The sequence below is a fragment of the Pipistrellus kuhlii genome, unplaced genomic scaffold, assembly GCF_014108245.1.
Source record: "Pipistrellus kuhlii isolate mPipKuh1 unplaced genomic scaffold, mPipKuh1.p scaffold_m20_p_2, whole genome shotgun sequence".
Lineage (NCBI taxonomy): Eukaryota > Metazoa > Chordata > Mammalia > Chiroptera > Vespertilionidae > Pipistrellus > Pipistrellus kuhlii.
In genome coordinates, this window is record NW_023425515.1 from 23,648,611 (window position 1) to 23,676,498 (window position 27,888).

General features: G+C 36.2%; 1 protein-coding gene across 1 annotated transcript in view; it reads right to left on the reverse strand.

Moving 5' to 3' along the window:
- ZBBX (zinc finger B-box domain containing) overlaps positions 1 to 27,888 on the reverse strand; it is a 100,026-nt gene that overhangs the window by 44,135 nt on the left and 28,003 nt on the right. Inside the window, exons 8-10 of the mRNA XM_045583654.1 lie at positions 10,432 to 10,590; positions 4,322 to 4,496; positions 2,630 to 2,744 (exon numbers count right to left, since the gene is read on the reverse strand). Coding sequence (XP_045439610.1) covers positions 2,630 to 2,744; positions 4,322 to 4,496; positions 10,432 to 10,590 — 449 coding nt within the window. The remainder of the gene's footprint in view (positions 1 to 2,629; positions 2,745 to 4,321; positions 4,497 to 10,431; positions 10,591 to 27,888) is intronic.

The window sequence follows — 27,888 nt, forward strand, 5'->3', positions numbered from 1 at the left end:
TTGAAAAAGACAGGTTTAAATTTTAGAAATTAAGGGGCCATGGAGGAAGCACAGCGCTGCAGAGCAGCAGAAGCTTTATTTCCATAGAATAGTGGAACTGAAAAGCTGCAACAGGTACATTTTCATAGAATGAGGGAGCTGGGAACAGCAAAAGGTCTGTATTTACACAATAAAAAGAAGGAAGCTCTTCATCCAGGAGAAGAAGAAAGCCCAAAGGGAATAGGAAAACAATAAGGAAGCCTGGGGGGGGGGGGGGGGGGGGGGGGGGGGGAGGCACTGGTTAGGGTTGGGGGGGGGGGGGACCTCACAAGCCCCATATGATGTTCAACCTTTGAGCCCAGGAGTTACTATAGTAACCAGTCTAAGAGAATAGTGGCCAATCCTAGGGGAATCTCAAGGCACCAGGATCTGAAGCCTTTATAAGCCATAGGGAAAAGGAACTCAGTGGGACCCTATCCCCCTCCCTACACAGGAGTCTGTACTTATTTTTTAATAAACTTCCACCTTTGCTATACCATCTTCTGTCTGTGGATTCATTCTTCGACTCTGGCAGACAAAGAATCCGGTTTCCAGTCCAGGGGAGCACCCTATGTTCCAGTCCAAAAATTCTGTTTCAATATCAGATGGAAGTAAGAAACATGCTACTACACAATGGAGAAAAAGCGATCTATGTTCATAAACCAGCGCAGAACTTTCCTGACTTGTGTTTCTGTCCTAGGGTTTTATGAAAGGTAGAACTTGCGAGTTTTGAAATTATACATATGGCTGAGGCAATCTCTAAGCAGTGTTGAAGGAGAGCACTGGTTTCTCATGGCTGCTCATAGTAAAAGGCAAGAAGAGAGAAATTCTTAATGACAGATTCACTAATCAAAAGAGCATACAAAATTAATAATTTGAAACATTCTCAGACTATCCATAATAAAAATAATGAGAGCCTGTTCAGGAGAAAATAGGAAGTATATGGCCAAAGGATTAGGGAGATTAAGCTCTGATAGGGAGATTAGCCAGCCATCTAAACAGAAGCCAGGGCCTATTATCTAAAACAAAGAAAGATGACCCTAAAGTCAGTAGAGAAATCCTCAGAACTATCCCTCCCATCACAGAACAAGAAAGTCCCAGGCTACTTGAAGAGAGCAATGCCCAGAGAAACTGTAGGGACCAGGCCACCTGTGTGAGCCTAGACTACAAGTGCTACCACATTACATGCTGGACAGTCACTGGAATGCAATAGAGCATTCAGCCACCATAGGAATGAGACCACCCAAAGCCATGGGGGCAGAGCCAACCAGAAACTTGGGAACCCAACCTCGGTCCAGCAAAGCTATAGGGAAGGTCTGCTGCCTCCTTGTGTCTAGAAGGCTGGAGCCCTACTCTAGCGTATCTAAAAGGTGGAACCTCCATCCCAGTGGGCCTGGAGGGCAGAGCATCCACAAAGAGGATAATTCTCAAGAATTATTGAGGTGTCTAATAGGATTTGCCCTTTTGGGTTGCAGGCTAGCTCAGGACCTGTTTCTAAATATCTCTACTCTAAAACACTATGTCTCTATTTTAGAGTAGAGATATTTAGTGTATTTCCGTTCCACCATTGTATTTGGAAGCATATATCATGTTTGATTTCACAGGTTCACAGTTAGAAAGCAATTTGCCTCCAAATGAATCATACACTGAGTCTCATCCATATCTGAAATAGATGATATTTATATAACAAAGTGAACTTTAGACTACTGAATTGGTGTTGGAATGAGTTAAGAATTTTAGGACTCTTGAAATGGAGTGAATATATTTTGCATGAAAGTAGGACATGACCTTGGAGGGATCAGGAGCAGAAAGCTCTGTTCTGAATGTCTGTGTTCCCACAAAATTCATATGTTGAAATCATAGCTCCCAAGGCGACAGTATTAGATGAGGTCTTTGGGAGGAGAGTAGATCATGAGGGTAGAGACTTCATAAATGGAATTAGAGCTCTTATAAAAGCAACCAAAAAAACTCTCCCATCTGCATGTGAGGACAGTGAGGAGATGGGCATCTCTGAACCAGGAAGCAGGCTCTATCCAGACACTGAATCTTGGGCACATTTATCTTGAACTTCCCAGCCTTAAGAACTGTGAAAAATAAATGTTGCTTATTAATATTTAATGTTAAATTTAAACAACTTATGAAACGTCAAATCCAATGAAACAGTCTTTGTATAAAATATATTTGAACACTCTTGATAAAATTACAAAATTAAAGGTCTAAATAAGCTTAAAAGTAGATTCTGAAAAATATAGCCTCAAAAGCTTATGCTAATTTTAAATGTCTGAGAGCAATACCTTCTCAACGTAATCTTTCATTGATCACATTATTTTGCTATTATTCTAAAAATTGTATGTTGTTTTGTGCCTTTTCCCACATTTATATTTAGATTTCTCAAGGAAAACCCTAAATAAACGATGCATCATATATATAAGTAGAATTAAAATTCTTACTAGAACAGCAGAATCTTTGCATGGATTTAATATTGCTTTAAAATTATTTATGCAAATATAAAGCAGACATATAAAATTGCTATAAAAAAGCATGTCACACAAGCAAAAATATAAATAGCATTTTATATTACTTATTAATAATGCAAAAATTCAGAAAATACCTTCTGTGTTTTTTAAGCCATAATTTGTCCATATAGGATATACTGTCTTCTTTAAATTCAACATGAAGTGGTTCTCTCCAAATTTTCAGATTGGTTTGTACTTCACATTCTTCCACTGAATCTATAACAATATATATAACATGCATAGTTAATATAACCTAGTCTATAAATTGTAACTTTTCCCATGATACAGAACTTGTCAAATATGCTTTGATATTTCCCATGATACAGAACTTGTCAAATATGCTTTGATATTTAACATGCATAGTTAATATAACCTAGTCTATAAATTGTAACTTTTCCCATGATACAGAACTTGTCAAATATGCTTTGATATTTATCTGGGATTAAATAATGCAAAAGTTTTAAATATTGATGATTTATCAAATAACTGTGTAGATAGTTTTCTCCCATAATCCCTTGAAATAGAAGAATCTTATGATTGCCCGGCCAGAGTGCCTCAGTGGTTAAGCAATGACCTCTGAACCAGGAGGTCACGGTTTGATTCCTGGTCAGGGCACATGCCTACTACCCAGGATGCAGACTTGATTCCCAGTGTGGGGCTTGCAGGAGGCAGCTTATCAATGGTTATCTCTCATCTTTGATATTTCTATCTCTCTCTCCTCTCCATTCCTCTCTAAAATCAATAAAAATGTTTTTTTTAATCTTATGATTCACAAGGTTTTTAAAAGCAACTAATTCTTTTAAACGCTAACAGATAAATACAAATAGAGTCATTGTATATTCCATAAACACACACAAACATAAAGGTAAAGGTATGTGTTATAGCCACTGACAATAATAGTTACAGATGATGGGAAAAAGAAATGACTCAGAAGGTGGCACCTGGAGGAGACAGCTTTCTTCGTGAATTGATGTCAACCTGGCAATTTACTTCCAGATGCTTTACATGTTTCTGAAGTACTACAAATTGAAACCACTATTCAGAGGGACTTAAAACTGATGGAGATTTCCGGGAAATAACTAGAAAACTTGGAAATTCAAAGCACATTATTAAAAGAAATGGGGCCAAAAAACACATGAAAAGATATTCATATCATTTGAAATGAGATGCAAAATTAGATGTACCATTTTATCTCTATCAGTCCAGCAACACTTTTAAAAATCTGATTATTTAAGTGTTGGTGGTCATGGGAAGCAACCAACCCTTTCCCACTCTGCAGGTGAGAATGTTAACGGATACACTTAGGTAAATAATTCAGCTTTATCTAGTGTAGTTGAGCACACCCAATGACCCAGCTCTTCCACTCCCAGGAATAGACACCCTAGAAATGTGGGCACATGTGTTCCAAGATATCTGTACAAGAATATTCACGACAGCATCATCCATTTGTATAGCAAAAAATGAGAACCAACCCAAATAACCACCTACATTCAAACAGGCAGATAGTACTATTATGTACGATATGTTCCTATAACAGAAGATGCTTAAGCAGTGAGAATGAATAAAATACAACTATGCACATCTTCATGGATAAATATCATAGGTTCTCTAAATATTAAACCACTAACCTTTGGTCATACAGTGAATATTACTTGGGGAGTTATATCTGCTATCCCAATGTTAATATTTTTGAATATTGTATTTATAGTCACAGAGAAAAACTTTAAGTTCAACATTCTTTTATAAAACATTCTTTTACAACATTCTTTTTATAAAAATCGCTTTACCTGGCTTTGCTGCAGGGACGTTCTGCTCCTCTTTGCCACTATGACGTCCAGTTCTCCATTCATTTAAAACTTCTTGGAAGGACTGGGCAGAAGCTTCTTCATCAAATGACCCTTCACACAAGAGCCTGTCTCTCGGGTTTGTACTCTCTTCTTTTGGTGTTGTTGAAACTTCCACCTATACCAATTAAAAATGTATCTAAGTATGCTTTCCTAAATTTTCCAGATCATAAAATAAAGATAGCATTAATTGTTAGGCATTCAAAGTCACATGCTTTTTAAACTTAGAATAGAATGTTTTCAAGTTTTAGTTATGTATATGCTCCACTGATTTCTTTCAAACTGTATCCGGTTATAAATGGTGTCTTCAGAAATTATTAAAACTGGAGCCTACAGGACTGAGAGTTTATCATTATGTTATTCACCAGTGCTCTCCCTGGAAAGTGACAACAGTCTTGTAGGTGACCCTCCTATTTTCCAATCTCCTGCTCCTGCCACCTCCCCACAGCAGAAAGAGTGTTTCATAACTTGCAAATTTGATCAGGGCAGGCCTCTGCTCAAAACCCTGCAATGATTCTGTATGAAGCCCCCAGACCCTACTAGGACTAACAAGGGCCTACACAACCTTGTACTTCCTGCCTTTCAGTTCAATTCCTTCCATTTTCCTCTTCTCTTACCTTGCTCCAAACAAACATATCCTTACAGTTCTGGGAACTAACCCAGCACCTTCCCACTTAAGGACTTTGCACATTATCTTTACCCAATGCCTGGAGTGAGTCTTCTCCACATGCCATACAGTCATTCTACTCATTTCAGTCAATCTCTGCTCAATTGTCACTTACTCAGAGTAGGCGATGACCTTGCTGATGACCTAAAAATACAGACTCTCCCTCCCCCCCTCACACACACATACTTTCTAATCCCTTATCTGCTTTATTTTTCTCAAAATAATATCACTGTGTGAATTTACTTATTTCTCTCTCAGACACACCATTAGAATGCAATGCAATCAGAGGATATTTTCCTCCCTCAGTGCCAAGAGCTGTACTAGGTTCAAAGTGATGCTCATTAAAAGTTGGTTGAATAAATGAATAAATAAATGCATGTGAAACATTGCATGCTTCTTAGCGTAAAGATGGGAGAAACGATGAATTCAGGATAAAATATAAATCCACTGTGAGCACACCGAAAAAAATAAAGGTTGGCATTGGCAGTTATCCATTGAATCAGAGAAATCCAAATTATGAAGCCAGAGCAAAATAAATTCCACACCAAGGTTTAATCACCAAGTGTGGATTACCTATACCGATATCAGATTGCTAAATTGGCATTGTGTATCTTCTAGAGACACAAGTAGGATCCTTCATGTTCAGTCCTTAATTGCAAAATAAACAGGCAGATTGTTAGAGTACAATTGAGAGAAGATGATTAAAAAGTGCATAAAAAATTTAAATGTAAAGAAAAACCAGCTGGGAACCTGCCAGACACTGTGCTAGCTGCTGGCCACAGAACACAGGTTAATAAGCCCACAACAGAGACAGGTGCAAGTGCAGGTATTTAACTCAGATAAACAAGAATTCGGTGGGCCGAGAGTGGCACGGGCAGGATTCTAGAGAGAGGGAATGATACATAGACAGAGACATGGAGCCAAACAGCAGTATGGCATGAAACTGAAAGTAGTTTATATTATTACAGCAGAGTGGGACATGAAAAAATATAAAGGGTGGGAAGACAAAGAGGGGGCAGATCGTGAAGAATCCTGCCTGCCACACGGACAATTAGGCTTAAACTTATTGGAAACACAAAGCCACTGAAGATAAAGATAGAAATTAGGGTGGGGGGAGATAATGAGTTTGGATGCAAGGAAAATCTTATGGCCATTTGGCAATAGCAACATTACAAATGCATAACCCTCTTCAGTTAGGAATGTCCAGAATTTATCATGTAAATATGTATACAAACCAACATTTTCCAAAAACATTCTTCATACTATAGTTTGATTGAAACTGTATTGGCAAAATACTGAAACATGTTAAATGTTGACCAGTGGAAAATAGATCTTAATAAGTCTAATAAATGGAGTATTTTATAGCCACTATATAGAATGAGAAGGTTCTAGAATGCACTTAAATTGATATTAAAATATTGCATTAAGTGTAAAAAGCATGTTTTCAGAGAAGTTTGCAAAGTATATTAATATTGGTTTCAATAAATAACTACATACAAAATTGGAAATATTATTGATTCCTAGAAGGAGAGAGAATGAAATGAAATTTACACCCTATAAACATTTTTCACTTGAAGAAAGAGCTAACTTCAGGATTAAGAATGGCAATAAAAATAGAAATGACCAAACAGTCAAGCTAGGTTTTAGATGGTAGACTGTGTGGGACGTGGTAACTGACTGGATGTGCAGAGGCAGAAGAGACAGTACTATTGAAAATAACTAACTGTTCGTGCCAGATTAGGAAGCTGGGAGATAGGCTGACACCAATAGTAATATCTATTGGAGGAGAAATAATGAATTTGATTGGAAAATATTGAGTTTCAGAAATATATGGGAAGGTAATTACAGGCATCCACTAAACAGTGTGTGTGTGTGTGTGTGTGTGTGTGCGTTTGCACTAATAAAGAAGCATTGAAAACTTGGTGCAATGGTTTAAGTGTGTGGTGATTGTAGCAACTCCCCAGGGCAGCTCCTTTACAAGCAACAAATCAGAGTCTGAGATATAAGACATTTGCATTTTATAGCTATGCCTTTGGAATACTTGGCTTCCACATACCCTGTTTCCCCGAAAATAAGACAGTGTCTTATATTAATTTTTTTTCTCCCAAAGTTGTGCTAGGTCTTCTTTTCAGGGGATGTCTTATGTTTCCATGTGCTAGGTCTTATTTTCGGAAAATGTCTTATTTTCGGGGAAACACGGTAGTAGTGACAGAATAGGGAAAAGCCATCAGATTGTATATTGGTTCTTAAATATTTCAGCCCAGACTGTCATATGTCACTTCCACTCAGAGCCTATGACCCTGCCCAAATTCTAAAAGGAATAGAAAATTTGATGAGTCAGTGCTGCACATGCATTACACTCCTGGGCCACAAGGTGTTCCAACAAGCCATGTTTATTCCCATTTTCATATATGTGCCACTTTCCAGAAGAGGAAACAGAGAATCAAAAAAGCAAAGTAAAATGCTGGATGTTATGAAAGCTTGTAAGAAAATCAAGGTCAGTATTTCAAATCCAGGTTTTAGTCTCTAAAATGAAAGCTCTTCCATGAATCGCACCCCTTTCCAAGGATACCCAGGGGCCTGAATCCATAAGAAAAGGCCTAAGACAGCTATTAAACATTGTCACCATTTTGACTCTTCTAGGTTTTGGAATTGCTTGGTAGGTTAATTAAAAATCAGATTCCTGTACTCTAACACCGATGGGGGGAAAAAATCAAAATTTGAGTGGCAGACCAGGAATGCACATACCATACTTCTGATGCTTATTACAATTAGAGAACCACTGCTCTTCAATACAGACAACTACCAAGCATATAATAGGGACACCTCTTCAGTGCATGCACTACAGATGGGTGCACACCTGAGGGTCTATAGCTGTGACTCCCTGCTGGGGTTCTTGTCCCAGCATTAAGAAGGGTTTAGCAATCTGGAGAAAGGCTATGCTTAGATTAAATAAGAGTCCAAAGACAAAAGATAATTTTGAAAGGCATTGGGGGTCAGAGGAGCTTCAGCTAAAGGAGCTAAGGTTCTAAGTTGTTGGTAGTTCTCCTTGTCTTAGGACCACTGCTTTTTATTAACACAGTTTGTCTTAAGGCAAGGTGGAGATATACACTTCAAAGGATAGGATTTACAGAAGCATGGTCATATTGGGGAATAGTCTATGCTGTTCAAGTGTTTGGCCAACAGGAGGCAATAACATGTAGATTAAGATGCCCTGAGCTGTCTGGCAGCAAAAAATTATCCTATTCAGGTTTGGGGGAAGTGCCTTTTAGTTATTCCAACAGGTGATTACATATGTGACTCAGTCCTTGTTGAGCCCCCAAGTTTCATCAACCTTTTGATGAAACTCTTGCAATTATGACATGCTGGAATTGGCTTCCAGCAATTCCCAACCACGAATATTCACCAGGAATAATCACTGACAGTTGCTAAGACCTCACATGTCTGGACCCCACCCATAGAGATGCTAAACTCAGTTCTGTGTATTTCTTTAAGGTTTCTCAGGTTGAGAAAATGTATATACTCCCGGATGAAACCACTGAATTAAAGGTTCTTAAAACAAGAGGTGAGGGTCTATACAGCAGTTACCTATGTGGATAAGAGGCAGCACTTATTCTAGTAATTAGAAGCACAGGCAAAGAAATAAGCTCTGTAGCTTTTTCATTGGTTATTTACTTAGGCGCACATTGTCCTCATCTGTTAAATGGGGTAATAATAATGCAAAACTCATATGATTATTATGATTATTGAATAAGGTAAGGCAGGTAAGTAACTAAGCACAATGCCTAGCATCTGGTATTTAATAAATGTTAGTTGTTGACTTATTTTTTTTTTATTGATATTTCACAGAGAGGAGGAAGGGAGAGAGATAGAGAGCTAGAAACACCGATGAGAGAAACATCGACTAGCTGCCTCTTGCACACCCCCTACCGGGAATGTGCCCGCAACCAAAGTACATGCCCTTGACCGGAATCGAACCTGGGACCTTTCAGTCCACAGGCCTACGCTCTACCACTGAGCCAAACCGGCTTTGGCTGACTTATCATTTTTATTGATAGAATAAGTTTTTAAAAATGGCAGGCATAAAGGAAAAACCTTAAATCATAGTCTCTAAGTAGTGGCTAAAAGCAAGTAATTTGGAATAAAAATCTGGGTTCATATATAAGTTCCATTATCAATAATACCTCAGGCCATATATAAAAAATGTTTTTTGCCATTATTTTCTCATCTGAAAAAAAAAAGAAATAATTAAGAAAGGACAAAAATGGATATTACAGGTAAAATATTTAAGACAGTATCTGGCACACTGTCAGGCCTCAGTACATTATTATAATTATGAGGCTTTAATTCATAATTCAGTGATTCCTCACAAACATGAAATCCATTCAAATATGCTGACTTTCCTGGACAATTCAAGCATAGTTCTTCTTCTGAAAGAGGTCAGACTAGCATAGAGCACACTTTCCCTTATACTCTGTGAGCATGGGTTTGGAATTCAGACTGATGCAATTCCAGACCCACCAAGTAACAAGCTGTGTGACTATGGACAGGTCAGGCACTATTCCAAACTGCAGTGGGAAGGGGAGAGGCAAAGAAATAAGGGTTATTGCATAGATCAAAATCTGAGGAAGTTTGTCTTTTGCTAAAATGTCAATACAGCAATCCTATTATAAAAATATGGACATGAGCTGATGAAACTTATCTAGCACATTATGGGGTCAGTAATCAGTCTCAATAACTACCAGCTTTTGATATAAATCCTATTATAAAAAACTGCGAGATTCACTGTCACCTAAAACACTTGGCAAGGTTTGTACTCTTAGCCTCTGACGTCCTGATTAATATAAATTCATTATATTGCATTGTGTTCTCTATTTTTATGTTCCTCCCAAATACTCATTCTTTTCCTGCGATGGTGGAAATGCCCAGAAAGCCACAGGGTCAAAGGATCATTCATCAAGAAATCAGCATCCAGCCCTAACCAGTTTGGCTCAGTGGATAGAGCATCGGCCTGCGGACTGAGGAGTCAGCCCCAGGTTCGATTCCAGTCAAGGGCATGTGCCTTGGTTGCAGGCACATCCCCGATGGAGGGTATGCAAGAGGCAGCTGATCGATGTTTCTCTCTCATCGATATTTCTGTCTATCTTTCTGCCTTCCTCTCTGTAAAAAATCAATAAAATATATATTTTTAAAAGATATCAGTATCCAGTACAATCAAAGCAATCTCCTTAAAGGGATTGTTATAGTCGAGATGTTTTTGATCAATAAAAAAAAATCAGATTAAAAAACAATGTGATAAAATAATCTGCAAAACTCTACAGTATAGGCATGCCAGTCTCCAGGACCATATATGACAGAAATGTCTCCTACATTTCCCACAGCTTACCTGGCAGCTGCTCCCCTGCAGCGGAGGTGGTTTGGGTCGATGCTGACGTTTACTAATCTCTTTTGGAGAGCGATTCTCCCCTTTGAGTTTATCTGGGCTCACTTCCTTGATAAACCGATGGGCAACATCCAATACATTGGATAATATTTGAGTTTTTGTCTGTTAATAAAGGAACAAAAATGTAACTAAAAAGCCAAATCTATAAGCCTTCTGTAATTTAGATACCTCACATTATGTTTTCGTTATTCCGTTCCTACTAAATTCAATGTATTTTACTTAATATTTAAAAATACAAATTGACATTTATATCAACCGATATAATAGTGACAGCTACACTGTTTGGAGGGGCTAGTTTGGGCTCACGTTAGCCTAAGTATCTTAAAAACATGTTATTTAATCCTAAAGTCAACTCTGAAGCGTTCCTATTTTTATCTGTTTCAGGGATAAAGAAACAAAAGCTCTGCATGTTTAGATGACTTGCCCTTGGTCACATGGTGAGTGGGTGGCAGAGCTGGGAAGTGACCCAGGTGTATAGTATCATTCTAATGACTCACAGCCTTTCCAACCCCACATAAGTAGACGGGTAATTTTATGCACACCATGGCGAAAGAACTAAATATAGCTTATCTGGTCGGAGCCTGAATAAGCAGTCATAAGTATTCCTTGGTGATAAAACATCTTTAGAAACTATTAGCTGTTTAAAAGTGGAGACACAGGAAGTGCATCTACCTGTAGTTCCTGAAGTCTCTCCGCACTGCAAGGCTTTCTACGTGTGGCACCTCTGCTCATGAGTGTCAGTTACCAGGGAGGCCCTCCACCCTCCACTGTTTTCTTTGCCTCTCAGACCTCTCCTTCTCCAGGATTTGTCACCCTTTACTCCCACATCAGGAACCTTTCCCGGCCTTCCTTCTCCAGCTGTGTGCAGTGCCCCTTCTCTGTACTCTCTTCCTACCAACCCCTACAAGAGTAATTTTAGATCATCTTGTGGCGTCTATCTATCCCATGACACCATGTAAGCTCATAGAATAAAAAAATCATATCTCCTTAAATCTCTGTGTGGCTACCACCATGCCTGAAAAATAACATATAGTAAAAATGAGGTTTGTGGGGAAGGAGCAGAAGGACTCCAGAATTAAAATAAATGATCTGGAGCAGCAGTCGCCAATCGATGGTCCCTGAGGTCTGGAAGGTTGGCGATCGCTGATCTGAAGAGCATTGTGCTAAGTGAAATAAGCCAATCAGAGAAAAACAAGTACCACGTGATCTCACTCATATGTGGAATCTAATGAACAAAATAAACTGTTGAACAAAATGGATCCAGAGACATAGAAACATGGGACAGACTGCTGAATCTCAGAGGGAAGGTGGGGTTGGGTGGATGGGTGGGAAGAGATCAAGAATGTATATGCATATGTTTACACAGACAATAGGGTGGTGGAGGCCTGGGGTGGGGGAAAGAAGCAGGCCTGAAGGGGTCAATGGGAGAAAAATGGGACATATGTAATACCTTCAACAACAAAGATTAATAAAAGTAAAGGACTGAGAAAAAATAATTCAAAGAAGCTTTCCAAGAGCCTTCTTCAGAATCAAAAGGAACAGGCAAATCTCGGGAAGGCCTTCTTCTGAGGAGTCTCCTATCAGAACTCCCTGGGTTTGCCCCCGGGACACTGCAGGATGCTGAATGCCACCTGAGCTTGAACCTAACAAACTCCAGGGAGAGCCTGGCATTGGGAGCAAAAGCAGCAAGTCTTACTTCTTAGCAAATGTCCTCAAGACAGGGGAAAACTCTGGCAGGGATGAGAAATAATTCATTTGGACTCTCTCATGGAAATATTCCTATTTTTAAAATTTCAACTACTTACCTATTTAAATAGCTAAAATTATATGGAAATTTTCCAGAATGACCTTTTGAAAATTTGTTAAGATCCAATCTGATTCTTGAATAAATCAGTGAACATCAAATTAACTGGTGTTATTTCACACTGAATTAATGTTATATCTGAAAAAATGACTACGGTGACCTATGCACATAATTGTTGTGCTTTCACAAATCTATGGTGTCTAGTCCAAACTTCACAATGATCATTCAAAAGCCCATTTACACCTATTCAGTCTTTTTAATATATATATATATATATATATATATATATATATATATTCATAATTATAATACAATATTATTGTGCATATTCATAATACTGTGCACTAGATTTCTATGGCTTATTTACTACTCATTGCACTTAACATTGCTGAACTGTACACTTAAAATGTTTAAGATGAAAACATTTATGTTATTGGTATTTTACCACAAATAAGTGCATGCTATTATTTATATGAGAAATGTTGAGTGCATGTTATTGTTTATAAATTGAAGCTGAATACAATTGATTTAACAAGAAAAAACATGAAAGGAAGACAAGAGAAAATATTCAAGCCAATGATACTGCTTCCAGAAATAACTGCATTTTGGCAAATATTTTCTAAACATAATCCTATCTAAGTCTGATTTCATATTTCCTAGAATGAAGTTCTGTTGATATAAAAGATGGTTAAAATATCTAGTTTTCATCTTATTAAATCAAAATTTAAACTATTGGTATTATTTTTACATAAAAGTATTACAATAGAATCATCATTCAAATATATATATATATATATATATATATATATATATATATATATAAAATTAAATAGCACAAAAGAAAGATTACTCTTGCCTAAAATGTATCTTGCTATCAATGTTACAATAATTTTTGTAACATTTTTAGGGAGCATTTTAAAAGACTATGAAATAGCCAAAAAATGATTTCATTCCATATTAAATTTACTATTAAATATATGATAAACATCATGGATAACTGATAAAATGGAATACTGTATATCTAAATGTCTTAAAGTTCTGTTAATTCTGGATAAATAAAATGCCAATAAACTGGAATTTTCTTTCTCACAAAAATGGAATATTTAAATATTACTTTCCTCCGTTTTAAAAGTGTATATGTATACTTTATTTTTCTTATTCTTAAAGCAATTATTTCAATAGAGGGACAGATATTTAACAGATATTTTGATCCCCATTACTTGGACAAGGAAACCCAAGCTCATAAAGCTTAGGTCAAAGCCAATGGGTACAAAATGATTTAGAGCCAAGGTTTTTCTTCTTTTAGCCTAATCCTGTTCCCTACTGAATTAACACAAAATGCGCTTTAGTTATGCTTTCTTAAAAATAAGATTACTTTTGTTTGTTTTAATTTATTTACTTATTTCAGGTTTGAGCAAGCAGCATCAAACTGAAGGGAGGATCCGAGATTCTCCTTCTGCTCATCTTCTCTGTGATGCATGTATATGGGAGGGTTGGGGGCAACATAAACTTTGAAAAAAAAGTTTTGAACAACAAAGTTACAAGTATTCTATAAGAGTAGGATTATAGAACAAACTTAAATCACCTATCTCTTAATTAAGAGACATATGTTTAACAGGATCAATAAACCTAGAAATTCACTATAGTACTGTAACATACTATTTTACAATATTTAAAAGTTCCCAGATATGTGAAAAATGTATCACACATATTAATAACTTATAGCTTCCTGTTCTCCAGACCCATTTGCCATACTCACTCCAGAGAAGAATTGACAACTAATTGCTAGATGCTTTCCCCTCCCCACCTAGTGAAATTCTTCCCTTGAATCCCATGGATCTCTGTGATAGCTACTGAGTGTGGGAAGCAGTAACAAGTTTCCAATGTCAAGGTGAAAAAAAACGAATGTGCCTGTTCTATCCTTTTCATCGTATGGTGTATAGTGACTTTGGAAGTAACATATTGACCAAGTTGAATGTTACAGGTAAAAGTCACCAAATAATTGCTTAAGAGGGAAGGTGTCTTAGGAACATCCAAGTCAAACTCTTAGTCAAACTATAGTAAACAACTTTTACTATAGCAAGCGTATTTGGAAATTACCCCTAACTGGGTATTGCTTGAGCTAATAAAAAGAAAATGTTATAAAAAAGGTGTTTCCCTTTAATAATGTACATAAATAAATATATTTATATTTTATTTCCTTGCCTTACCAAAGTCTTCCTCCCTACTTGGAAAGGTGAGTGCTCCTATTATAATTCTCTTTATCACTTTAGGCCCAGATCAAATGTTATCCAGTTCCAATGAATATCCAATGGCATTATTAAAAGTAGCTTAAAAGGGCAAACTGTTTAATCTCTTCGAGACAAAGTTTTCTTCCTCAACTAATTGGAGCAAAATAGGCATATTTTCTGCATGCTCTTATAAACCCTGCTTACACCCATAGAGCTTTGCTGCTCAATGTGTGGCCCATAAATCAGCAGCATCTCCATCCCTGGAAACTCTCTAAAAACACAAACTGTCAGGTCCCATTCAGACTCACTGACTCAGAATCTGCAGTTTCACAAGTAACTTGAATGCACATTCAGTTTGGAGCATCTCTATGTCAAAACACTTATCAGTCAGTAGTGTTACAGTTGGTTGAATACAGCTGTCTTCCCTTTTGTGAATTCTTGAGAGAGGGAACCATGTCTCATTCTGCCTTACACACAATGTTTTACATTGCCTTCTTTCAATTCTCCTCCCTGAAGCCCTATCCTTCACACTGCAACTAGAACATTGCTGGTTGAATCAAATTTAACTAATTTACTGAGATAAAAATGACTGAAACTTCCATTTGAATGTGTTGCTTCTACCCAAGCTAAGTCAATGTCAACACAGATAAAATAAAAAGCACTATCAATAATAGTACAAAAGGGAAATGATTGTACCTCGCTAAGCCTAAGTGTTTGTACCTGTAAAATGAAGACAATAGTTACCTTGCAGAGCTGTTATGAAGAATATACATTCTGAATGAAAAACACCCTGCAGAGTGATAGAGTAGTGCATTCAAATGATTGCTGCCTTTTTATTTAGATCACAATATACTACTTCTCTGTAAAATAAATTGTTAAAATTCACAGAAAACAGAATTTCTCCCTAATTAATAGGCAGAAGTGGGACTTCAGACTAGGATATACTAGAGAGGTCAGTAAATAATTGTCCCTCCATAAAATAAATATTATTTTGGGTACATTTGTTAAAAGCTATTTCAGGAAATCAACCAACATCAAACAACAAGAAGTAGTCAAGAAAAACTACTGTGACATTAGTGAAGAGTGTCCGACTGCTCCTATTTTATATTTCTCTTCCCAACTCTATCAGTGTAAATAGGGCAAGACTGGCCTTGCTTGATAGGGAGCGTGCTTGATTCTCAACAGAAAGCAGAATCTTGAGGTTTCTGTGGCATTATCAACAATCTAGTGAATTTGGTTGTAAGAGAATGAGGAAAACCTATAGGTCGGAAAACCTGATGTTTTGGTCCCACTTGGGGAAAGCAGTAGGCCAGCCAAACATTTAATGGGATGATCTTGAAAATGAGAGCACTATAGAAAGGCTGATTAAGAAATGGAAATCATCAAGAGAACAAAATGAAAATTATTGAGTATGACCTACATAGGTTAAGAAGAGACATAAAATGGAAGAAGGATTGTCAGGACTGACCAGCAGACCCTGAGTGATGGATGAATGGGTTACTCTGACACACATTTCTGTGAAAGAGAGAGCTATAGGGCTGCTTGGCAGGAGGCACCAAAACAGCCCCGATTGTCTGCCGCCTTGGGCTTTTATTATAACAACAGCTTGAACTGAAATTAACCTCTAGATAACAATCAGCAGAGTAAGTAATCTTGAGAAAGCACATGCTTCTACAAGGTCAGATCTAAAGACTAAACATAGTGATTCCAACAAAACACCCAGGGGCTGGGACTAGTTTGGAAAAATCAAGGCAGAGGCTGCTAATTTAGGCAAGGTCTCCCTAGAGGCCCTGATCTTTCAGAGATTCTTCCTTAGAGACTGTCCAACCAAGTCCTCTGCTTCCCCACAAAGGATGACTTAGTGAACTTGATAATAGATCAAGATACATTATCCAATTTGAAAACCAAAGAGGAAAAGATTGAAGAAAATGAATATTTTGTACTTTTAGAGACCTAGGGAACAGCATCAAGCATCCAACATACATTTAGAGAGAGTATCAGAGGGAGAGAAAAGAACAGAAAATATATGAAGAAATGAATGTTCCCAAATTCTCATATTTGATGAAAAGTATTACTTTAAAAATCTAAGAAACTCACTAAACCTGATGATGAATATAAGGAGATTCATACAGAGACATATTATAAAGAAACTACTGAAAGCCAACGACAACCAGAAAAACTTGAAAGCAACAAAAGAAAAATGACCCATCACATATAAGCATACATTAATATGAGTAACAGCTGATTTTGCATCTGAAAAAAATGAAGACCAGGCAGCAGTGAAATGATACCAAGTGCTGAAAGAAAAAAAAAAAGCCAAAAATAAATCTATTTTCAGCAAACCATCCTTCTAAAATAAAGCAAAAAATTCAGACTTTCCCAAGTAGACAAGTAAGATATAATTCACTATTAGCATTATTATTTCTGCCTTAAAAGAATGACTTAAAAAAGATTTTAAGACTAAAAGGTATTAAATTTACCAGAAAAAAAGTAGAATTCCAGGAACATTAATATATAGATAAATGTAAAACATGCTTAAATATTTAGTTTATCTTTTCTTCTCTTAATTTTTTAAGGGCACAAAATTATATATAGCAATAACATTAACACTGCTGTGGGTTTATAACATTGATATGAATCAGTATTGTGTATAATAATATCACAAAGAACTGGAGAAACATAGAGTTAAGTTAAAGCCATTTACACAATCTTTTACCAAAGTAAATCAGTGTTAATGTGAAGTAAATTTTTACAAGATGTATATTATAATACTTAGTAGAATCACTGAATAAATATATCTATATCCATTATGCACACACTCATACACACATCAAAAATTTCAATAGTACAATATAAAATTTGTTTAATACAAAATAAAGCATTAAGAAGGAATAAAATAACAACAACAACAACAAAAAAAACCACACAGACATCTGAAAAACAAATAGCAACACGGAAGATAAACCCAAATACATCACTAATTACATTAAATGTAAATGAACTAAATACTACCATTAAGAGGCAGAAAGTGTCAGGCTTGATTTTTTTTTTAAAAAAAGCAAGACCCAATATGAGCTCATTTATGAACTAACTTTAAATTCAAAGACAAATAGTTTAAAGTAAGAGGATGAAGAAAAAAAAAAAAAAAAAATATATATATATATATATATATATATATATATATATATATACACACATATACCTTGAAAGTAATAACAATAAAAAAACTGGAGTGGTTATATTAATAAGAAATAAGACAAGGAGAAATATTTTATAATAATAACAGCCAATAAAATAGGAAATTCTAACAATTATATATGCAACTAACAACAGAGCACCAAAATATATAAAGCAACAACAGACATACTAGTAACTAAAAAGATTTTAAGCCCATTAAAAATTACAGTTAGAAATGTTAATGCCCCCATCAGAAATTAATGAAATAGCTAGGCAAAAATCAATAAGGATATAGAAAACTTGAACACCACCATCAAGTAAATCACATTTAAAGAACCCTCAACCTCACAACATCACAATATGAATTATTCACAAGTGCACATGAGTCATTCTTCATGATAGACCATATGCTTCACATAAAATAAGTGGTAATAAATTCATTAGGCTTGAAATCATAGAAAGCATGATCTTTGACCTCCATAAAAAAATTAAAATTAAAAAACAGCAACAACTTATTTTGTGAAACAAAATATTTAGAAGTAGAATAAGCTACTTCTAAATAATCTTTGGATTAAAAACTAAATAAACCACACACACACAAAAAAAATAGACAATACCTTCAATTGACTGATCATGAAAACATAACATATGTGGTGTCAATGAATAGAAAAAAAATGAATAAATCGATGAAATCAAAACTTGGTTTGTTAAGTAGACTTGAAAAATTATAAAGCCATGGGTAGACTGACTGAGAAAAATAAAGAGTAAAATACAAATTAACAAAATAAATAATGAAATAAGGAACATCACTATTCTGCAGAAATTAAAAAGATTATAGAGAAATTTAAAAAATGATGCCAGTCCTAACCAGTTTGGCTTATAGCACATTGGCGTTCGGACTCAATTGTCCCAGATTTGGTTCTGGTCAAGGGCATGTACCTTGGTTGCAGGCATATACCCAGTAGGGAGTGTGCAGGAGGCAGCTGATTGATGTTTCTTTCTCATCAATGTTTCTAACTCTATATCCCTCTACCTTCCTCTTGGTAAAAAAATCAATAAAAATATATATTATGCCAACATTTTAATAACATCCAGTGAAAACTACAAGTTACCAAAATTGATTCTAGAAAATTAGAATAGAATAAGGAATTTTTTTTAAATTAATAATTCAAAATCTTTCTATGAGAAAAAAAATCCCAGACTCATACTGTTTCACTAATAAGTTATAACCAATATTTAAGGAAAAAATTATACCAATCCAACACAAACACATTCAGAAAATAGAAGAAAAATATTTCTAAATTCTTTTTATGAGGCTAATACAACTTTGCTAATAGCAAAGTAGATAAACCACATTACAAAAAAATAAAAATACATAAAAATAAACTCAAAATGGAAAAAGGATTTAAACGTAAGACGAGAAACCATAAAAATCTTAGAAGAAGCAATAGGCAGCAAAATAGTAGGCATCTGTCGTAGCAGCATCTTTACTGATACAGCTCCTAGGGCAATGGAAACTAAGGAAAAATAAACAAATGGGACTTCATCAAAATAAAAAGCTTCTGCACAGCAAAAGAAACCATCAACAAAACAACAAGAAAGTCCACTGCATGGGAGAACATGTTTTCCAATACGATTTCTGAGAAAATTTATAGGAAACTCACACAACTTAAAAGGGAGATAAACAACCCAATCAAAAAAAAAAGAAAAATGGACAAGGGACCTAAATAAAAACACTTTTTGAAAGAGGACATACAGAAGTCCAAGAGACATTGGACAGGAAGTCAGTATCTAGTCCAGGCTGATTTGATGAGAATTTAGATTTGGAATCAAGAAGGTGACATTTGGTCTGTTAGGTAAATTCATAATTTGTTCATTATAAGAAAAGAATAAAGTAGATATACACACACATACAAAGTTCAAAGAGAAGACGTCTCCCTGGGCTCTCAACAGCTTTCCATTTCCAGTCCTGGTTCTTACCGTGTCTCAGCCACATCATCCTCACTCTTTCACCAGACATCTGTGAGGCCATCCATCAGCAACAAGGAAAAAATTTTTTTTTTTTTTTTTTTTTTTTTTTTTTTTTTTTTTTTTTTTTTTACCAAGCTAGTGTAAGAAATTTGATTAATACAAAGATCACTACTTCCTAACTAGAGCAACAAGATTTGAAAATGTGGGGAGGTGTTTTTGATTTTCACAATCATTGGACGGCACTACTGACATTTAACGGGTGATAACCACCAAGTTTAACAAATGTTTTGAATTGTGAGGGATGAAGAGTTTAAGAAGAAAAAATCCTGCCCAAAATACTCAAGAACATTCCCACAAATACATAGATGTAGCCTTATAGTAGCAACATCTTTAAAATTATAGAAACACAATGAAAACAGATCATAATACCACCATATTAAAAAAGTAAGAAATAGAGATGTCTTCTAATTCAGGACTGGTGCTTTCCAAACATAACCATGATTAACAGTGTGGCATATATCTCTGCAGCCTTTTCTCTCTGCTTAGAAGGACCTATCTGGATTTATAACACAAAACAAATTATCTTTTACTTGATAATACAAAAACTATCATTGTAAGTAATAAGCAGTCAGTAAACAAGAATGTGAAGATTATTGTAATGAAATATTTAAAATAGAAGACTAGCCCTATCCGATTTGGCTCAGTGGATAAAGCATCAGCCTGGAAGTGAAGCGTCCCAGGTTCGATTCCAGTCAAGGGCATGTACCTTGGTTACAGGTACATTCCCAGTAGGGGGTGTGCAGGAGGCAGCTGATTGATGTTTCTCTCTCATTGATGTTTCTAACTCTCTATCCCTCTCTCTTCCTCTCTGTTAAAAAAAAAAATCAATAAAATATATTAAAAATAAAATAAAATGAAATAGAAAACTATGCATATTAAGTGCCTTACACTGTACCATATCTATTAAAAATATATTTCCCAATTTTAAAACTCAAAGATATTCATATTCTCATCTTCTAAATATGAACGTATATATGTATATAGCAGTACTAAAAAGTACTAAAAGGAATCAACAGAAGGCAGAGGGGACTGAAAATGATTGAAATTAGCTATGCCACGTCTCCACATGCTAAATATGTTTAAAAACAAAAACAAAACAGCCTTTGGGGCACATAGTACATCACGCTGTAGAACAGAAGCTTAAACTAAAGCCCCAACATGTGATTGACTGCCAGCACCTCCAGGTCCCCCCACGTCTCTCCCTACACTGCGTGCTGGTAGGATTTCATCTGGTCACTGTTCTAAATTCTCACCTGAACTTCCTTTTTTTCCTCCCTGGAATGATATTATCTTTCAAATTACACCCAAGAAGAATTCATCACTCTGACAACGCATCATTAATCAAAGTAAAGAGAGTTGATATTTTATAACATTTTGGAATGGATGGCACCTTGTAGAAGTGAAGGTCCAAGAGTAAAAGTTTTAGTTTAGTCAAAAAAAAAAAAAAAAAAGGATAGACTTTGTGACAGTGTCAATGCTTCAAAACACAGCTACCATTATCATCACACACCAGGACTACCCGGCAACGAATACCAATGCCCACGTTGGCATAGCCATGCCTCCGCATGAGATCCAGAGGTTCCAGCTCACAGAGTTCCCCGCACAATTTAGACCTGTGTTACTTCCTAATTGTGAACAAAGAAAATGCTGCGATGTCTCTTTTCATGGTGTTAACTTTCATTGATTTTCCAATTACAGAGTTTTAGAAGAGATTTATTGCAAACATAGCCTTGCATTAGAAAGTAAAAAACTAATTTCTGCGGGAGAGTTCTGCTATTTCGTTGTATATGCTAAGCAAAAGGGTAGAGAGGGAGGAAAAGAGATACATATACACACAGAGAAAGAAAGTACGTTTCAGCAGAAGGAACGTTAGGAATTCATCAGCTGCAGTGATTGTCAGGGTTGAATACGGGCAGACTTGGAAAGCAATAATAGATAAAATCTTTTCAGGAATATCAAGTGCACTAATGGAATTTTTATATTATTTTTTTCATTATTTACTTATTTTGGCCTGCCTTTTGAGGAAAAAAATCCCCCTCGCTTATCAGGAACATTTTCTCAAGAACAGTTTGTTCTGTTTTCTTTGCTATAAATTACCTCATAAGCAATCGGTAAATGGAAGTATGATATCGTTTTATTTTATATCGTTATATTAAGTATGTGGCGTTTTATTTATTCTTAGGTTTTCCCCTCTCCAGCACATTACTGTAAGAAGGCAATTAAGGGTAAGCTGTCTCACAATTAAAACCAAAACCTTAGGAATGTATAAAGACCTTTAAAAAAAAAAAAAAAAGTTGAGTCCTAGCAGTTTTGCTCATGGTTAGAGTGTTGGCCTGCAGACTGAAGGGTCTGGGGTTCAACTCCAGTCAAGGATGCATACATCAGTTACAGGTTCTTGATCCCTGGCCCAGGGACATTGATGTCTGTAACTCCCCCCGCCCCTCCTTCCATTCCTTCTAAAAAATGAATGGGAAAAATATCCTTGGGTAAGGATTAATGGAGAGAGAAAGAGGAGAGAGGGGGGTGGGGAGAGAGAAGAGAGAGAGAGAGAAGGAAGGATAAAAGGAAAGAAAGGAGGAAAAAAAGAGAAAAAAGTTGAAGAAATTGTGATTTTCCAGAATGGGGAATTATTCAGAAACTAGAGGCCTGATGCATAAAATTTGTGCAAAGCAAGTCTTCCTTTCCCCAGCTAATGGCACCAGCTTCCTTCTGGCACCCAGGACCCAGCCTTCCCTACCTCTGGCCACCGGCAGGCACCTGGGCCACAGACTTCCCTCACAGCCCTGGCTTCATCCAGAAGGATGGAAGGACGTCCAGTCTAATTAGCATATTATGCTTTTATTACCATAGATCATATTTTAGTTATAAGTGTTTCTGCCATAACATAATATGCAAATTTATATCACAAACACATGCACACTAAAGAATTATGCTTTAATTTATAGCAAAGTAAAGTTTATTAAAAGTTATCAAACATTTGCTCAAGATTTGTTTATTCAAAGAAAAACATCTACAAATTATTTTGTAGCATATTTCTATTCATACATTACATGTGGAGGGTCTAAGGATCCTATTATCTGAAATCAACACTAACAATGAGAATAAATCTCTCAGTTTAAAACTACATAGAAAAGTAGGAATACTAACTCACCAAGCAGATAAATTCCTCAACTTATCATAGATCTATGGCAAGATGCAACAATCCCATTAAATTTCTACTTAGTAAAAATATCTTTCCAAAGTAAACATAATTCACTTATAAAATACATAATTTTAAACATGTTAATTAATGAAACAAGAATGAAAATGATGAGCTTTATCTTTTAATTACTCTACAGTATTAAACTATATCTTCTATTCTTAGACCATATTATTATTTGCTTTTCTGATGATTCCATCTTTAAAGATAATCTTAGTACAAATTTGTTCCCTATGATTTATTGCAGAGTCAAATCTGCACTTTCCATAAAAGTTAAAGTTATGTGACCAAAGTTTGTATCTACTGTTAGAATCAAAAGAAAAGGAAAAAAAAAAAAAGAGGGGGGGAGAGACAAAAAACAAGTAATTCAGGCCAATTGGAAAGGTAGAGAAAGAGGACAGGAATTTCCACATGGCAGAAACTAAAAAAGAAAACAAAATTTGAGTAAATTCCTCATACAAGTAAATGAAAAACAGAAGCAAACAATATTCATGGGATGAAAGAAAATTGCAACAAGTGCCAACTGATACTTCATAGACATCACAGACGGGAAGGTAATTTGGGAAACAGAACCCCCTGTCCCCAATGGCAGAGCAAGAAAATATAAAGAGCCTGCAATCTCAACCCCTGGAGCTCTCTGCACACCCTAGACTGGCTGCTCCTAGGCTCTGATTTGAGAAATACATTTGTGTCACTGCTATTGAGCACCGAGGTCACATGTACTGACCTTAAGTCTAATTAATACATACTGAGCTATTCTGAAGCCATCTATATATATAAAAGCCTAAGCGAGCCCTAGCTGGTTTGGTTCAGTGAATAGAGTGTCAGCCTGTGGGCTGTGGGGTCCCAGGTTCAATTCCAGCCAAGGGCACATGCCTGGGTTGCAGGCTCCATACCAAGTAGGGGGTGTGCAGGAGGCAGTCAATCAATGATTCTCTCTCATCATTGATGTTTCTATCTCTCCCTCCCACTCCTTTCCTCTCATAATAAAGAAATATATATATATATATATATATATATATATATATATATTAAGCCTAAGTAACTGGCTGATTGGCTGACCTGCTGACTAGCTGGTAGCTATGATGTGCATTGACCATCAGAGGGCAGACACACAACACAGGAGCTGTCAGCGACAGCAACTTTGCAGAGTGCCCTCTTGAACTCTGGGACCCCTCAGGGGATGTTGGGCTGCAGGTTTTGGCCTGATCCCTGCAGGCTAGGCTGAGAGACCCCACTCACTCCACACGTGCCCTTTAAGCCCCAGCCCTGCCTCAGGTGCAGCTGGCTGGGGAGGGACCACTGGAAGTTGACTCCAAGGAGTGTCCAGCCCATCCTGCCCAGTCCCACTCCACCACCCAGTTAATTTACTTTCAATGTGCATGAATCCATGCACTGGGCTTCTAATATATAATATATATTTATATATAAAACTCTATATATTATGTATAAAAAATAAAATTGCAACAGGAGAACTCACAACAAAACTATACTTTACATCCACTTCTGTTCATCATAGTTCTAAAAACAGATATGGAATTTGCATGAGTAGTTCAAAAATATCAATGGTATAAGAAACTTCTTATTGCAAGCCAGACAGGAATGAAATCCTGGAAGTGTGAAATTCATGTGGCTGGTTTATTGCTTACTCCAGTATCATTTAAGTATAACTTAAAGTAGAATGTAAAGGACCCTCAGATTTACCTTTCTTACAAAGGTCTCATGGAAACCACAGGCTTTATTATTCAAAGATTTATGTATTATTATTATTCCCCCTTGACACACAAAGAGATAATAAAAATAAACAGGGACCTGGACACTTGCCCCTAATATAAATGCAGCTTGCTATTCAACAGATAGTAAATGCCAAGCGAACCTAACCTGGACTCAATATTTAGTATTATCTTAAAATAACATGTAAAAATAATGAAATAAAACACTGCAGTTAAAATATTTCATATAAGGCAATACAGCATAAAATGTAATAGCTCAAAAGGTAATATTTGTCAAAAATTTTTAAATCCCTTGGTATCAAGAAAAAAAACCAGAATGTAATCTCAGTATAAATAATTGTGCCTTCGACTTTTATTACAACATTAAAAATTTCTATTTAGAGAGCAATCATAAAAGTGAGCCAGAATAGCAACAAGAAAATAATGCAGGAAATTCACACCTGCCACCTGCTTTCTATTTGCACTTCTGATGCCATATAATTATGTACAATATTTTAGCAAGTATTCACTATTGTTTTAGACTAATATAACATGTAAAATGCAATCAGATAAGTTAGCTACTGTCACCAATTATTCATGTTTGAGCTACATGAGGAAGAAAATATTTTATATGCTTATATGCAATTCTTTGAATGACAGATTTTTAGGCATAGCAGAATAAACTAATTAATAATAAATAATTTGTCATATTTGATTTTTATACTTAGTAATGCTGTTCCATCATAATTAGATGGTTTTTAGCCCATAAAGTCCAACGAACATAAAATACAGTCAATAAAACTATTCTAAAATTTGTCAGATTCCATGATAAATTGTAAGCTAACATAAATAGCACCTACGAATTATAAAGACTCCAATGATGATGGATGTTTGCAATATGATTGATTAAAGGTTCATCATGTGATTAATCTAATAATCTGAATGGTCCCCTCCAAAATTGAGATTCTAATATTCTCAATTTGGATGAGGAGAAAGTCTGTGTTTTTATATAATATAATCTTACAGACTGTGCTCTAATACCTTACTTCACCGTTATTGTTTTTTATACAAAAGCAGTAATATATATATGTATGAAAACAGCCCTAAAACCCAAAGTAACCATTTAATTAGTAATTTAGACTCATAATCACTAACATTATGCTATTTTCTAACTTCTAAATTTAGATGGTGTAAGACTTGACTGAATTTCTGCTAGCAATGCATCCTGACTAATAAACCTAACGTATGGAGCACCTGCTCTGAATAAAATACTTTTATACTTGCTGTCATTGAATCTGACCCACACAACCACCCTGGGAGTTTCTGAGCTTGCATATATGAGCTTTATCTTAAGGATGCCCTCAGCACAAATAGTACCTACCCTCACAGAATTTAAAATTTATCAGAAAAGCCTGGCCGTACTGGCTCAATGGTTGAGCATTTACCCATGAGCCAGGGGGTCAAGGTTCGATTCCCAGTCAGGGCACTTGCCTATGTTGCGGGCTTGATCCCCAGTAGGGGGCATGCTGGAGGCAGCCAGTCAATGATTCTCTCTCATCATTGATGTTTCTATTTCTCTTTCTCTCTCCCTTCTTCTCTGGGGAAAAAAAAAATTATCAGGAGGTATAAAAGAGGGACTAGTTAATAACAATATAGTTTTGAAAAAAACCTGAAAAAGGGCAAAGAAATAATAATATTGAAGGACAATGAACACAGACCTGTGGCACAAGAAATATGCAATAGTTCCATTGAAAAAAACAGATAAAGCATGCCAGTACTCAGTGGTTTATTTATATTTTAAATGCTTTATTTCTTCTTAAGTATAATATTAACTAATAATTACAAATAGCAAATGTATACATGTTTAGTATATTTACATCACCGGGATTCTAAAATCACGTGAATTATAATAATTCCTTTTTGAAGGAACATTTACTTCCCATCCATTTCTATGTGAGACTTTGAGAGAAGGAAGTGAGCCTTCTGCCCTTCTGGGTTCTCTCAGCTGCCTCTCCAGAGAGGGATGCGTTCCAATCTAGACCCTCACTGAGGAGTTGTACTGGTTAGGCCCTGCTCTGCCAAAGGTACATAAATGTCTACAATTTGGTGGGGTGAATGAGGGGGAAAAAAAAAAAAGAAAAGAATCAGAAGAAGGTTCAATTTAAGGAAGTACCAGGAAGTTGAATTTGTCTATATATTCATGCTACAACCACCAATTTTGATTGTATCAATAATAAAATTGATATTTTGATTTCTGCCTTCCAGATCTAATATCTATTTCCTACTTAATTCAGAATTTGGAAAGGAAAGAAAAAGATGTTATATATTGACCTTCAAAACAGCAGCGCTAAATTACTCTAAATTTAGGGCAACAATTATCTGTAATTTCACTCTAAATAGCATAATGTCATGTTTGTTCCCCAGGAAACAAATGCTCAGCTCTGCCTGCATGGCTTTTCCTGCTCAGAGGAGAACACCTGGACAGTGAAGGGGAGGAGAATTGGGTAGAGGCAACAGCTGACTTCAATGCAACTGCCAATCCCAAGGCGGGGAGCTTTGAAAGCCCATCAGAGTTGACAATGGAGGTAAGTGGGCTGCTGGCAATGTACCCTCACATCGACCAGAAATTGGCCCAGAAAATAGGCTGCCTCCAGTGATGGAGTTTAAGCTTGGAAGCAGCCATTCCCTTTGAGCAAAATAATTCATGGGAAAGGCTTAACTATAGCTAATCCACAGGCAACACTTCAGTGAGGTAGGGAATGAGTGTCTCAATCCTAAAGAGGAGGATCTGGGGGTACATCATAGCGTCAATAATAGTGTACACATGACATTTAAAATGGGCTACTGGGCTACTAGCTCTGGTCAGTGTGGCTCAGTTGGTTGGAGTGTTGTCTCCTACACTATAAGGTTACATGATCCTGGTCAGGGTACATACCCAAGTTGCAAGTTTGTGCATGAAGCAACCAATCAATGTTTCTCTCTCACACTCTCCCTTTCCCTTGCTCCAGAATGAATTTTTTTTAAGATCATCCAATTAAGCAACCATATTATCCAAAATGACTAGCTATGATTTGAAAATATATATTATGAGCACTGATTGGTGGTCACTAGAAGCAAGGGTGGAGTGTGGGGAAAATGGGCAAAATGGGGATCCAAAGATACAAATTTATTTCCACTTATAAAACAAATAAATCATGGCAATATAATGGACAACATGGTGACTGTAGTTAATAGTACTGTATTGTC